This window comes from Mustelus asterias, chromosome 26 (genome assembly GCF_964213995.1).
Source record: "Mustelus asterias chromosome 26, sMusAst1.hap1.1, whole genome shotgun sequence".
Taxonomy (NCBI): Eukaryota; Metazoa; Chordata; class Chondrichthyes; order Carcharhiniformes; family Triakidae; genus Mustelus; species Mustelus asterias.
Genome location: NC_135826.1, coordinates 9,484,131 through 9,498,991, shown reverse-complemented (window position 1 = coordinate 9,498,991; position 14,861 = coordinate 9,484,131). Strand labels below are relative to the sequence as shown.

The following is a 14,861-nucleotide window of genomic DNA, read 5'->3' as shown; positions in this document are numbered from 1 at the left end:
GTAGCTACACAAATCACAATATGCTGTTCTTTATTCACACAGCGTAGAACAGGAGCGCTATCCGATAATAGCTTTCACCTTTGAGTTTCCTGGGTAGCAAATGCTCACTTCTATGAATCCTCCTCTTTCCCTTGGGTCATGACAATCCTGATGGTATAGCTTTCCAGATCCTTTTCAACCAATTGACCAATAGCACCCAGTTCACGACTTGACCACTTCTGGGAAAACACCCAGCTCTTTCACGTCTGAGTTATTCACAGTTTCCAGGTTTTAAAGCTTTTTAGCCAGCAAGCACTGGACACCCTCCAAGAGGTCCTGTCTCCTTTTCTGCCAAACAGAAAAACTGACTTCTTCCTTAAAGAGGTTTGCGTGTTCTCCACAAGAATCCTGATTCCTCTTTATGTCTGCATTGGTGTGCTGATCACCTTCACCCTCCATCTCCTCTGCTTGTAGCTCTCTTTTGTGTCTGCCAGCCAAAGGGCTTCTTGTTTTAACTTCCTTCCATTTGGTACTGCTTCCAGGTCAAGAATCAGCAAATCACATGGAGCAGGATTTCTTATTATCCAAGATAAGTACAATAGACCCCTTAACAATTGATGCAAGCTCTTAAAAAGCCCTTTTCAAACATTCTTAAAAAGAATTACAGACTCCTAAAATGTTTTAAAGGAAATAAAATTTTTCCTTAATGTGCTGCTTCCAGGTCAAAGATTGTCACAATGCGTGTATCAATATTTTGGCTACACACAGAGGGGAGAGGGCTGAATTTTGCAGGTAATATCAAAATAGGAAGCATAGCTAACTCCCTAGAAAACGGAAGGAAGCTGCAAAAGGACATTGATAAGATAGCTGTTTGCATTTAATGTAACTAACTGTGAAGTGATACATTCTAGTTAAATGAAAAACAGTTTTTATATTCTGAATGGAAGTAGGCACGGTATCATAGAAGAGCAGGAGCATTTGGGAATACTGGACATCAGTGACAGCATCTGAGGTTGATCAAGCCATAAAATGGAGGCACTGGAACTTTAAGTTTTATCATTAGTATAAAAATTAAAAACTCAGGGGTAATGATGAGCTAATGCAAGACCCAAGTCTGAGTAGCGAGTTCCATGCTGTACTTAGGATATGGAGCTTTTAGAGAAAGTACAACGCAGATTCACTGGGAAGCTATTTGGTATATATGACAGACTTGAAAAATGGGGCCTTATTACTCAGTTAATGCAGATTACAAAATGATATGATAGAAGTGTTTGAGATGGGAAATGGTAGACAAGTTATTTCCAGTAGCTGTGGGCCAAGAAGAAAATGTAATAGATACAAGATTAAACACAGGAGATTAGGAGAAATGTCTTAGCTGTGAAGTTACCGGTTGAGGTAGAAACTATGTCAACATTCAAAATTAGTTTGGAGAAATAGTTGAAGGTAAAAAGGAGTTAAAAGGATATCGAAACAGGTGGGTAAATGTTACTCAGAGTATTTACTTGCTTAGAGGGTGAAAATGCAACATGGACTAGTGAGTTGGGCCAAATGATTGGTTCTGTGTAAAGACTTGCATGCATTTCTGACACTGACTAAAATCCATAATCTTTAGATTGCATTTTTCTGGCTACTCTGGAACATTTCCTAGAAAACTAACATTAATGTTGATGGCTTTTAACAAATTCTGCATGTTGTTTGCATCATTGTAGAGTCATTTGTCCGGACTTGCTCAATCTCCCGGGGTGGGTTTTGATACGATTTATCTGAAAGCTAATCAACTCTTCTGTGTTTGAACACACAGTCGAACAAATCCTGCACCAACTGGAAACCTATCCACAATTGGTATAATTTCTAGATTTTAAATGCAAAGGAATTTGTTGCAAGTGTAGTTACAGAGGGAGAGCTAGCACTGTAATAGATCCGTCAAATTTTAATGTACCTTTACAGGATAATGGAAACTGGCCAGTTTGTGGCTCCCATAACGCAATTAAGATTTGTAGCCAGCCCATCTATTATGCACACGAAATACACAGAATTTGGGACTCATGTTTATTTCAATGGTGATAAATTATCTGTCTAGGTGCACAGCTTATAAGTGTTGGACACAAAGTTCACCCAAGAGTTAGAAGCAGTTAATATTAATGTTCAGACTTCAGGACAGAGGTGGAGCTAATCTTTTGAGTGGCTGATCAATCTGTTGTGGCAGACATTTCAGCCAGGATATGGCAGCACGGTGGCACAGTGGTTAGCACTGCTGCCTCACAGCGCCTGGCATCCGGGTTCAATTCCAGCCTCAGGTCACTCACCTGTCTGTGTGGAGTTTGCATGTTCTCCCCGTGTCTGCTTGGGTTTCCTCCAGATGCTCCGGTTTCCTTGCACAGTCCAAAGATGTGCAGATTAGGTTGACTGGCCATGCTAAATTGCCCCTAGTGTCAGGGGATTAGCAGAGCAAATATGTGGGGTTCTGAGGATAGGGTCTGGGTGGGATTGTTGTCAGTGCAGACTCGATGGGCCGAATGGCCTTCTCCTACACTGTAGGGATTCCAAGTTTCTATGATATTTGATTGTTGTCAACTAACAGTGCCATATTCGGAATCCACCTCGGAAAAAAAATACTGGAAGCTTTTTCTGGCTTTGGATTCCACTTTTGGAACACTGTTGTATGGTTGAGGGTAATAAAAGATTTCAATTTCCTGTGACATTTTACTTCATAAATATGTTGCAAGTTACAAGAATGACTTATTTCTGTGGTTTTGTTCTTTGAATGAGGAGAGTGAATTAACCAAAGTTCGGCAACCTAGTGAAATCTGCAGTATTGTTCTCATTTCCCTTTACTTTTATTTAATAAACCTGATACAGTTTTCAACGCGAGATGTAGCTTGTTAAGTGCTCATGATTCTGAGCGGTCAGGAACGTATGGCGGACATCTATATTTGCAGCATGTAGGTCATCAATAAAAGGAGTCATTGTGGCTTGCCACCAGATTATTTCATGCAAAGTGCAACTTTGCCTACGAAAGTGGTGTCTCACTGAGTGTCAGCAAAAGCACCTGGAGCGCATCCAACTTGGAAGGTCATTTTTTCTTTATATTTATTTGTTCACAGGATGTGGCTGCCACTGGCTAGGCCTACATTTATTGCCCTTAAGACGGTAGTGGTGAGCCGCCTTTTGAATTGCTACAGTCCATGTCATTTAGGTACATTGACGATGCTATTAGAAAGAATTTGACCCAGTGACAGTGAAGGAACAACAAAATAGTTGCAAGTCAGGACGGTATGCGACTTGGAAGGGAGCTTGTAGGTGCTGGTGTTTCCATGTGTTTGGAAGGTGCTGTTGACATGGTCTTGGTGAGCTGCACCTTGTAGATGGGACACACTGCTGCAACGGTGCATCAGTGGAGGAGGGAGTGAATATTTAAGTGATGGATGGAGTGCCAATCATGTGGGTTACTTCGTCCTGGATGGTATCAAGCTGTGGTTGGAGCTGCACTCATCCAACCAAGTGGAGAGTAATTCATCAGACTCTTGACTGGTGACTTGTCGGTGGCAGACAGACTTGGGGGAAATCAGGAGATGAGTTACTCTCTGCAGAATTTCCTGCCTCTGACCCGCTATTGCATCCACAGTATTTATGTGGCCGGTTCAGTTTAGTTTCTGGTCAATGGTAAAACCCCCAGGCTGTTGATAGTGGGGGATTCACTGATGGTAATGCATTTCAACGTTCAGGGAGATGCTTATGTTCTCTTTTGTTGGAGATAGTCATTGCCTGGGCACTTGTGTGGCACAAATGTTACTTGCTACAAATCAATCCAGATCTGATGTTGTCCAGGTTTTTCTGCAAATGGACACAGATTCCTTCAGTATCTGAGGAGTCATGAACAGTGCTGAACATTGCACAATCATTGTGAACATCCTCACGATGGAAGAAAGGTCACTGATGAAACAGCTGAAGATGGCTGGGCCTAGAATGGTACTCTGAGGAGCTCCTGCAGCAATGTCCTGGGTCTGAGATGATGGATTTCCAACAACCACAATCATCTTCTTTCGTGCTCCACTCCAATCAGTGTAGAGTTTTCCAAGTGATTCCCATTGACTCCAGTTTTGCTCAGGCTCCTAGATGCCTCACTCAGTCAAATGCTGCTTTGATGTCAAGGTCAGTTAATCTCACCTCGCATCTGGAGTTCAGCTCTTTTGTCCATGTCTGGACATGTAATGAGGTCAGGAGCTGAGCAGCCCTGGCGGAACCCGAAATGAGCTTCAACAAGCAGGTTATTCTTGAGCAAGTGCCTTTTGATAGCACTGTTGATGACCCCTTGCATCACTTTACTGATGATCCAGGGCAGACAGATGGGGTGGCAATTGGCTGGGTTGGATTTCTCCTGCTTTAAAGTTTATTTATTAGTCACAAGTATGCTTACGTTAACACTGCAATGAAGTTACTGTGAAAATTCTTTTTATGGATAGGACATACTTAGGCAATTTTCTACATTGCTGTGTAGATGCCAGTGTTGTAGCTGTACAGGAAAAGCTTGGCTAGGGATACAGCTAGTTCTGGAGCACAAGTCTTCAGTATAATTGCTGCAATGTTGTCAGGGCCCAGTGTGGTAACCAGTGCCTTCTCCGTTTCTGGATATCACATGGAGTGAATTGAGTTTGTTGAAGGATAGCATCGCTGATGCTGAGGACCACAGGGGGCTGCCAAGATGGAGCAATAAACGTGGCACTATTGGCTGAAGATGGTTGCAAGTGCTTGAGCCTTGTCTTTTGTACTGATGTTCTGGGCTTCCCCATCATTCAGGAAGAGGATATTTGTGGAGCCTCCTACTCCAACTCTTTAATTGTGCACCATCTTTGAAAATTGGATGTGACAGAATTGTCACAGTTTCATGTCACAGTTTCCTAGTTGGACATACAGAAAAGAATCTTCAATCCCATTCAATCCCATCATTCTTCTAAAGGCATTGGACTCCAGCTGAAATGCAACTTCAAAAGACACCACCAGTCATACAGGATCTGGTTCAATGAATCAATTCTTCCTCGTGAGTCTAGACAATGAGTTTTGATGCCCCACTGAATTTTCACAGCCAAGTCCAATCTTGTCCACGCACACGTTCCAGTAAGCGTTCATGGATAATATGAGGAAAAGGTGTTTTTTTCCTGGCTTAAGGGCATCATAGTCAATTGTGGCACATTGAAAACTGCTCTAGCTGAAATCTGCCAGCTCTAGGCAGATCTGTGATCAAATTTAGAGTTTCTGGCCTGTATACATCAATAAAGATGCGCCGTTAGCCACTAGGTGGCTCTGATGAATAGCCAAGAGACCTTAATGAAGATTTTATATTATTAGTCTGCTATTAACAATTTACCTGTACACCTAGCACTGTCAGCACAATATCAATGTAAAGGAAGAAGATCTTCAAACTTCCAACATATCTACAATCTGACTTTTTGTGGATCCCTTGAATTTGTCAAGACACAGCAGAAAACAAGGCCTCAATCCTATTGTTCATTTTCTCCAAGTTGCAAATTAAGAATGTCATTTTCTCTGCACTTATCAATATTAAAAAACTTCCTCTTCACCAAACCAGAGTTTAATTTAGAGGAAGGAAGGAAGGGAGAGGGAGACAAAAAAAAAACAAACATTGGGGGAGGGAAAGAAATAAACTAAAGTGAGACCATTGTGTTTCTAACTCCGTCCATTTGGAACTGTGGATGTTTGCTTTGAAAAGCCGACACATGGCCCGTTCACAATAGGCCAGCCAGGATGGGCTTCACGCTGTACAGAATGCAGGCGGAAATTTCCTCAGTGTTCAAAGATCTAGAACTACTTGCTTTGGAGCAGCTATGTTATTCATCTTCCCATTTTTAAAATAACCTTTCCTTTTAGAAAGAGATTTGTTTCCAAGGAAACTGACTGCAGACTGTCCAACAGCAAGCATTCTGAGAATCTCACTTTATCAGATTGAAATGGTCACTCTGCAAAATCAAAGAATAACACATCATACTTCAAATTCAACTTACTGGCCTCCAGTTAATGGTAACTGCAGCCTCCGACCCCACCACCAAATGGAAACAAGACAAAATAACAAAACAAATCCTGAAGCGAATTTTAATTAATTAACAACTTCAAGTTCAGTATTAATGTGTTATTTTTATACTGCATTTAGTGAGGTTGTCGGGCCACCAGTTCAAGACAGAACTCTCACAACCCTATAATGACCCCATAGCATACTTGGCAGATTTTAAAAGGCTGACTATTGGAAACTTACTTTTCACTGTGGTTCAGTTGCTGCGAGAAACCTAAATGGTGAAACTACTGACCCAACACCTCACTAAGGTGCAAAACTGTTCCAATGACTATAGTGAATTAATCAAGGCTTTTAGTAGCATCATCGCACAATTTCCACCCATTTATACACAGGTATGAACATAAAGCATCTCATAATGGGACGACAACCGACAGCTAGATTTTAGCAACATGCCTTCATAGCCCAGATGTTATATTCTATAACAGCGACTACACATAAGTGCTTCATTGGTTGTAAAATGCTCTGAGACACCCTGAGGTCCTAAGATGCATGATAAAAATGTAAATGTTTCTTCAATAAATGGTTTATTTTGGGCTGGAATAATGTTACATTCCTGGAGAGATCCCTCAAAAGCAAAAATAAAAGTAACGCAAAGAATACATTTCCCACATCCGCAAATTGCAACAGGACCATGATATTATAAGACCGTAAGATATAGGAACAGAATTAGGCCATTCGGCCCATCGAGTCTGTTCTGCCATTCAATCGTGGCTTATAAGTTTCTCAAACCCCATTCTCCCACCTTTCCCCGTAACCTTTGATCCCCTTACCAATCAAAAACCTATCTATTTCTGTCTTAAATACATTATACTTACCACAAACATTATTAGCCAATCTTTTCCGACCTACTTGATTCTGATGGTAGCTACCAATAATGGAGTGTTAAGTAGACGCCAACCACTCTCGACTACTTAAATATCATGCTTAAACGCTGTACATTTAAAAGTGCTGGTGAACAGAACACAGACTGACCAACATCAGCTGGAATTTTCCTCCACAATCAGGTAGGTGGGGAAAATATGTCCTGCATCTTTGGTTCCAGTACTACAAAAATGTACTCATACACTTAGTTTAAGGATGCCCAAATTAAACACCTCTTTCTCACTGCACTGCTGACTTGAGTTTTACATATTTGGTTTCTTACCTCTCCTTTAGCTTATCAGAGAGCTCCTCCAGAATTTGTACAGCTTGTTTGTGATAATCGAGTTGTGCCTCCACCAGCGCTGACATTTGACTCACCTGCTCAATCTGGAAGAAAATTATTCATGTTTGTTTTGGGTTGATTTAAAGCGGTCAGAGTGATTTTCATTCAGCTACAAGCACTAACTTAGTCCCTCATCTCAATGGGCCCACCTTTCCAATACCTAGTTATAGAGACAAGACAAGACTGATTCATGCATAAAACCATTTAGATTTATAAATCCTGCAGGGTCTTCACTTCAGAATTGACTCAGGGTCGAAAAGAAACAGAAGGGGCACTTTCATACAGCGTACCTTTGGGAAACTATAACTCTCAAGTGTAATATTTAGGGAATGCGGCAGTTAAGAATTACAGACCTTTGCAATGAGAGGTTAAAATAAGATTCTGTTTGCCCATTAAAGCTGGCATTATTTAAGAGCGATCCTATTCTACCGACCAACATTCTTCCTTCCATCAGTATTACCGAAATTACAAACCATTGATTCATCCTGTTTGGATATTGCTGCTGCTCAGTGGTTACTATGTTTGAGTCCAAAAATGGTGCACTGTGGCAAATACTTCAGGAAATTTCAGTGACATAAGTTTCCATATCAATGCAAGTTATTCTCTCTACCAGCCACCAACAGTTAGGGGTGGCACAGCGGTTAGCACTGCTGCCTCACAGTGCCAGGGACCTGGGTTCAATTCCCAGCTTTGGTCACTGTCTGTATGGAGTCTGCACGTTCTCCCAGTGTCTGCATGGATTTCCTCCGGGTGCTCCGGTTTCCTCCCACACACCAAAGATGTGCAGGTTAGGTGGATTGGTTATACTAAATTGACCCTTAGCATCAGGGGGACTAGCTAGGGTAAATGCATGGGGTTATGGGGCTAGGGCCTGGGTGGTCAGTGCAGATTCAATTGGCCGAATGGCCTCTTTCTGCACTGTAGGATTCTATGATGATAACAGAATTTGAGTTCACGCCTGAAAGGAAATGAGGGAACATAAAGAGAGGTGCAGGAATAGAGTGACAGGATTTCAGGAGTTTGCATGGGTAAACAGTGTCCAGCAGCATAAACAGGACTATTTCTGCTTTGTGTGTGACTCATCTTCAGAACTTTGATTTTTAAATTATCCCTTGGCTAAACCCCTCAAGATGAAGCAATCTGCAGGATTAGAACATTCCAAATTTGGGAAGAACCAAACATTCATTCCACCCTGACTAATGCTGGAAGCCTGGACAGTTTGTCAATAAAATTGTGGAAACTGATGCTAAGCACAGCCAAAAAGATCTTTTATGCTGTTACAGAAATGAAGTTAGATTAATCAAAAATCTAACCAACTCTTCAATGGGAGCTTGGTAAGTGTTCTCAGTGCACTCCTTCAATCTTCAGCTAGTTGCTGCAATGTCCCACACCTACTTATTTTACACTGCTTGCATTGAATGATTGCGTGAAGCAACACTTACTCCATTACCACTTCATATAAACCAGTAGTACAATTGGAGGAATGGGCTCAATGATCACAAGAAAAGCATTATTTCACAACATCTGTCATCATTTTACCCCATTTCCTAGCCTTTCCATCAAAAGGCAGTGACCTTTGCCGAGATCATTACATTGGCTAAAAAGGAGTGTTATTTGACGAGGGGCATCACAGCTGAGTCTAATTTGTTCCATTAACAATAATCTACGCTTGTGCAACTTCCAGCAGGGTACTGAATAGTGATCTGAAGCAGTAATCTGAATACTGACTTCCTACATTTAGCCCAGAGGTACTAAAATCAAATGAGATCAGCAAACTCAGAAAAAAATTGAACCGAGAACATTCCTGTGTATGACACAGCACTACACTGAGTGGTGCCTTTATTAAGCCACCAGGAGACCTTATATAACCTTATGCACCACAACACTTAACCCTGCCACCAATATTCAAAGCACCATTATTTATAACAAGTCATGAAGTTCTGAGGGAAACAAGTTTTAGTGAGGAGCTGAAGGAAATCAGCATTAGTAGAGAAATGGTTTTAGGGAAATTGATGGGATTGAAGGTGGATAAATCTCCAGGTCCTGATAAGCTTCATCCCAGAGTACTTAAGAAATTGATCCTGAAAATAGTAGATCAATTGGTGGCTATTTTCCAAAATTCTTTGGTCTCTGGACTGGTTCCTACAGTTTGGAGGGCAGCTAATGTAAGCCCGCTATTCAAAAAGTGAGGTAGAGAGAAAACAGGGAACTATAGACCAGTGAGCCTGACATCAGTACTGGGGAAGTTGCTAGAGTCCGTTATCAAGGATTTCATAACTCAGCATTTGGAAGGCAGTGATATAATCAGACAAAGTCAGCATGTATTACAAAAGGGAAATCATGCTTGATGAATCGACTGGAATTCTTTGAGGATGTAACTAGTAGAGTTGACCAAGGAGAACCTGTGGATGAAGTTTATTTAGACTTTCAAAGGCTTTCGACAAGATCTCACATAACAGACCACTATGTGAAGTTAAAGCACATGGGATTGCAGGTAATATCTTGAGATGGACAGAAAGCTTGGCTTGTTAGCAGATAGGAAGCAAAGAGTTGGCATAAATGGTTCTTTTTCTGATTGGCAGTCAGTTCTGTGCTAGGACACCAACTGTTCACATTATATATTAATGATTTGGAAGAGGGAACTGAATGTATTATTTCCAAATCTGCAGGTCATACAAAGTTGGGTGGGAGTTGAGGTGTGAGGAGGATGCAGAGATGCTTCAGTGTGATTTGGACAGGCTGAGTGTGTGGGCATATGCACGGCAGGTGCAGTATAACGTGGATAAATGTGAGGTTATCCATTTTGGTAGCAAAAATAGGAAGACAGATTACTTGAATGGGTATAAATTGAGAAAGATGGATATTCAGTGAAACGGTGGTGTCCTCGTGCATGTCACAGCAAGTAAGCACGCAGGTAATAAGGCAGCAAAGGCGGCAAATGGTATGTTGGCCTTCATAGCGAGAGGATTTGAGTATAGGGAATAGGGATTTTTTTTGTATTGGGCATTGGTGAGGCCACACCTGGAGTATTGTGTGCAGTTTTGGTGTCCTCCGAGGAAGGATGTCCTTGCTATAGAGGGTGGCATGGTGGCACTGCTGCGCCAGGGACCTGGGTTCAATTCCGGCTTTGGTTCATTGTCTGTGTGGAGTTTGCGCGTTCTCCCCATGTATGCGTGGGTTTCCTCCGGGTGCTCTGGTTTCCTCAGCATTAGTCGAGAAATGGTTTTAGGGAAATTGATGGGATTGAAGGTGGATAAATCTCCAGGTCCTGATAAACTTCATCCCAGAGTACTTAAGAAATTGATCCTGAAAATAGAAGATCAATTGGTGGCTATTTTCCAAAATTCTTTGGTCTCTGGACTGGTTCCTACAGATTGGAGCACATTTCCACTCCATCTGACGAAGGAGCAGCGCTCCGAAAGCTTATGGTATTTGCTACCAAATAAACCTGTTGGACTTTAACCTGGTGTTGTGAGACTTCTTCCTGTGTTCCTCCCACAGTCCAAAGATGTGTGGGTTAGCTTGATTGGCCATGCTAAATTGACCCTAGTGTCAAGGGATTAGCAGGTTAAATATGTGGGGTTGCGGGAGTGGGGCCTGGGTGCAGACCTGGTGGGCCAAATGGCCTCCTTCTGCATTAGGGATTCTATGGATTACAACGAAGGTTTACCAGGCTGATTTGTGGGATGGCAGGTCTGTCATATGAGGAGAAACGAAGTCAGCTTGGATTATATTCATGGGAGTTCAGAAGAGTGAGATTGGATCTCAAAGAAACTTACAAAATTCTAACAGGGTTAGACACGGTAGGTTCAGAAAGAATGTTCCCAATGGTGGGGGAGTCATAGTTTGAGGATAAGGGGTAAACGTCTTGGGACTGAGGTGAGGAGAAATTTCTTTACCCAGTGGATGGTGAATGTGTGGAATTCAATACCACAGAATGTAGTTGAGGCCAAAATGATGTCTGATTTCAAGAAGAAATTAGATACAGCTCTGGGGGCTAAAGGATGAAGATATTGAACTTGATGATCAGCCATGATCAAAATGAATGGCAGAGCAGGCTTGAAGGGCCAAATGGCCTACACCTGCTTCTAGTTTCTATGAATAAACCATCATAAACAAACAGGAAAAAGAAAGCAGAACAAAGTAGTTGGACTTGACATCATTCTTACATCAGTTTCTAAAAGATTGTACATGCTAGTTTCTGCCACATCTTTGGACTCGTCGAATTTCTCCATGGCTTGTCTGATCTCCTCTTCAGGGATTTTACCCTGTCGCTTCTTCTTGTAGTCATAGTCCAGACGCCGACCTTCCAACTTCTTCAAATGATGCTACAGTGTCAAAATGAACATGTGATAAGCATATTTTAGAGATTATATTACAGTACAAGTTATTTTCCCCCAACGACTCTTACTCTCACCGAGTTATTCTTATGCATAATTCTTTTAATGCCAATAGTCCTCAGAAACCTTAATCATTCTCATGTGAATCCAAAGAGCAAGTGTTGCAGATCATTAGACTTTTAGGGAGATGCAAACACTTTTGTTACCATTTTTTTTTCACCTGTCTTCCTTCTGGTATGGGGTCATTTGATAATCAGGAGTAATTTTGACACCCACCACCCCTCTCTCTCGCACAAGAGCACTACCATTTGTAGCACCCCAAATGACAGTCAGCTTTCTCAGCACACACCAGGATTAGACTTGTAGCCTTCTGATTTACATAGCCTGGTAACACCAACACAGTAGAGTAACTCTAAGCCATATAGGAACCATTGACTGATTACCATGCAATGAAATACATTCTGATAAGTCATACTTGGTTGTTCCTTTAGCTATTTCATACCACCTCTTTAGTGTGACAGTTTAATGGGGAACGCACTATATTTCAACATAGTGCTCACTAACTTCCCATGGTTAGCTGACTGGGCAGACTGGTTTGCTCAGATGTTGCATCTGGCAGTAAGGCCAAAAAATTCAGTCAATATGGACAAGTCAAAAGTAACTGTCAAGATTCGGACTCCAAATCTAAATTGGTCTCTATGGAAAATGGCGGGGTTGTATCAAGGCTTCCCTCAGGATGGAAAAACAGAAAATCACAGTCAAGAATACATTAGTCATGTTCAAAGGCCACAGTTTCCATCCTCCTCTTCTATTGCCTCTGCAATTATATGGTATTTGTTTCCCTCTCTTAGGTTTCCTATAGGTTCATAATCTAGGATGACAATTAGAAGTATCTATCTAGGCTTCTGCAGTTCGGATTTCAAACGAAAAATTCAACTGTTTTCCCATTCGAAAGGTAAAAGTGACTGTGGTCTTGATAATTTGCTCCAAGATTAGTGGAGCAAAAAGCACATTCCCTCTCATGTTTTCCCCAACACCACGATCAGGTCAGGTATGCGACAAATTAGTCTGTTCAGTGTTGCAACAAAAGGTCCAATACACCAGTGCCTGGATTGCTTAGCTAACTGTGTTTGACACTGACTTGGACTCTGTTCCCAAGATAATTTGAGACATACAGGAACAGAGCAGATTATCCAGCTTCTCAACCCGGTTTTCCCATTAATTAGATCTTTCCTGATCTATATCTCAGCTGCATGTCCCTGCCTTTGCTCCAATTCCCTGATATCCTATCTAACAAATATCCATTGCATCTCACTTGTGAAATTTTTAATTGGCCTGCAGCATCAGCTTGTCAATTCTGCCTGCGGTGAGACATGCTGCTGACCCCAGCATGTCTCCAGCCCCAGAACCATTTAATATACAGGAGGGGTGTTTCCCAGGCTCTGGTAAGGTGGCATGCCTAAAGGGAGCATGCCTCATTGGGAGAAAAAGCTCGATTGTTAGCTTCCCAAATAGAATTTTTTTTTTCTTCAGAGGCAGTGATTGGACATCACTTCCATGGGTTTCTTTTTCAGTTTCTGCAAAGACCACCTCTTCTGACTCTGGGTCATTGGGATCATAACAGGTGGGCTATTGTTTAACATCTGAAGATAGCAAATGACAGGAAACAGCAGATGATGTGTATATCCTCTTTTACATCTCTCTATCCTGTGCAATTCCCTCAGCAAAATTACTATATTATCCCATCCTTAAGTTACTGTAGTAACTCTCACAAAACACATTTTAAACAGCGTGCAAAAAGCAGCAGACATTCTATGGATATCTATCTTGGGCAATACTAGCTTTAGAGGGACTGATGCACAGGCAGTTCTGATTAAAACTTATTATTAGTAGGTTCGTCACTTAGTTCTCATCAAGGATTCCTGAACTTTGGTTTAATGACTGTGGTGACACAGTCTCTATTGTTTAGCTGACTAATTTTGAATGCTGTTTCATCTGCTGGTTTAAACTGATGATCTCACTGATGCAAATACAGTAGTGGGATTTTCCTTGGCTTGGTTTGAACTAGTTTAATTATATTGCTGCAAATTACTTTCCCATTTACTCACATTTCATCATTCAAATTCAAGATGAATTCAGCCAAAGTTCATTCTAGTTTGAAGGTCTGATCAATACAGATATGTCCAAAACCTGCTCAGATTTCCCAGCGATTTGCTAACTGCATTTGCACAAATTCAGTTTGGATAATTTTACACATTTCAAATATTACCATCCCTTTAGAAGAGACAACTGATTGGAGAACAACTTCAGGCATCAATACATTTTCCCCTCTCTTGCCTTGCTGAACATTTAGTTTGAGATCCAAACTGCAGCAAGTGCTATCTGCACAGCTATATTTGCACTTTAGGTTCAAAACCACCAGCATGAACGACCTATCACAATATCATGTCTGGTTGTGAATATGGCCATGATTTTACTTTGATATAAGTAATATATAACTTTCTTTGTGTATTGATCAAGTTACATTCCTTTCTTATGTAGGTGAATGCTTGTCAAATGTGTAGGAACTTGGTTAAAAACATGGCTTCCAAGCCACTGATATTAGATAGGATAGCCTTGGCAATTTTAATTGGTTGCACAAAATCTATGCTTGGAAATATAATTGTCTCTTATGTTGATGAAGAAATTGCATGAGACATTATTTGATTCAAAAAAAAACTATCTGGGAGCTACCTGGGGATTCTCAAATACAAATATTCACGATAAGCCCACCGACTCCCACAGCTAACTCAATCACACTTCCTCACGCCCTGCTTCCCGTAAGGACTCCATTTTATTCTTCCAGTTTCTGCAGATGCTCTGATGATGCAGCCTTCCGACCAACACTTCTGACATGTCTTCCTTTTTCCTCAGGGCCCTTCACTCTTCCACCCAGGACAATGATAGTGTTCCCGTTGTCTGAACCTTGGATGCCACCATCCTCTGGATTCAATGGGTCAGTTTCTATCATTTTCACTATTTTTAGTTTAATGTCATCATTAAACACATTTTCCTTTGTGTCCCGATGGCATTGTTCCCTCACTGACACCCTGGTCCATTCTTCAGTCACCCCAACATTCCTCCACTTCACCTGGCACCTTCATGCAAGAGTTGATGATGCAATGCTGACGCTTTTATCACTTCTCTCTTCACCTCCCCAAACACCGCTTCCAAATGGAACAGCGGTTTGTACATATTTCAATTTAGTACA

At 41.4% G+C, this 14,861-nt stretch overlaps 1 protein-coding gene across 2 annotated transcripts in view; it reads right to left on the bottom strand.

The window, feature by feature from the left end:
* The window catches only part of LOC144479462 (endophilin-A2-like), a 123,714-nt gene that overhangs the window by 15,536 nt on the left and 93,317 nt on the right, over window positions 1-14,861 (bottom strand). For both annotated transcript variants that reach the window (XM_078198153.1, XM_078198152.1), the window contains exons 6-7: window positions 11,441-11,599; window positions 7,212-7,315 (exon numbers count right to left, since the gene is read on the bottom strand). In XM_078198153.1, coding sequence (XP_078054279.1) covers window positions 7,212-7,315; window positions 11,441-11,599 — 263 coding nt within the window. The remainder of the gene's footprint in view (window positions 1-7,211; window positions 7,316-11,440; window positions 11,600-14,861) is intronic.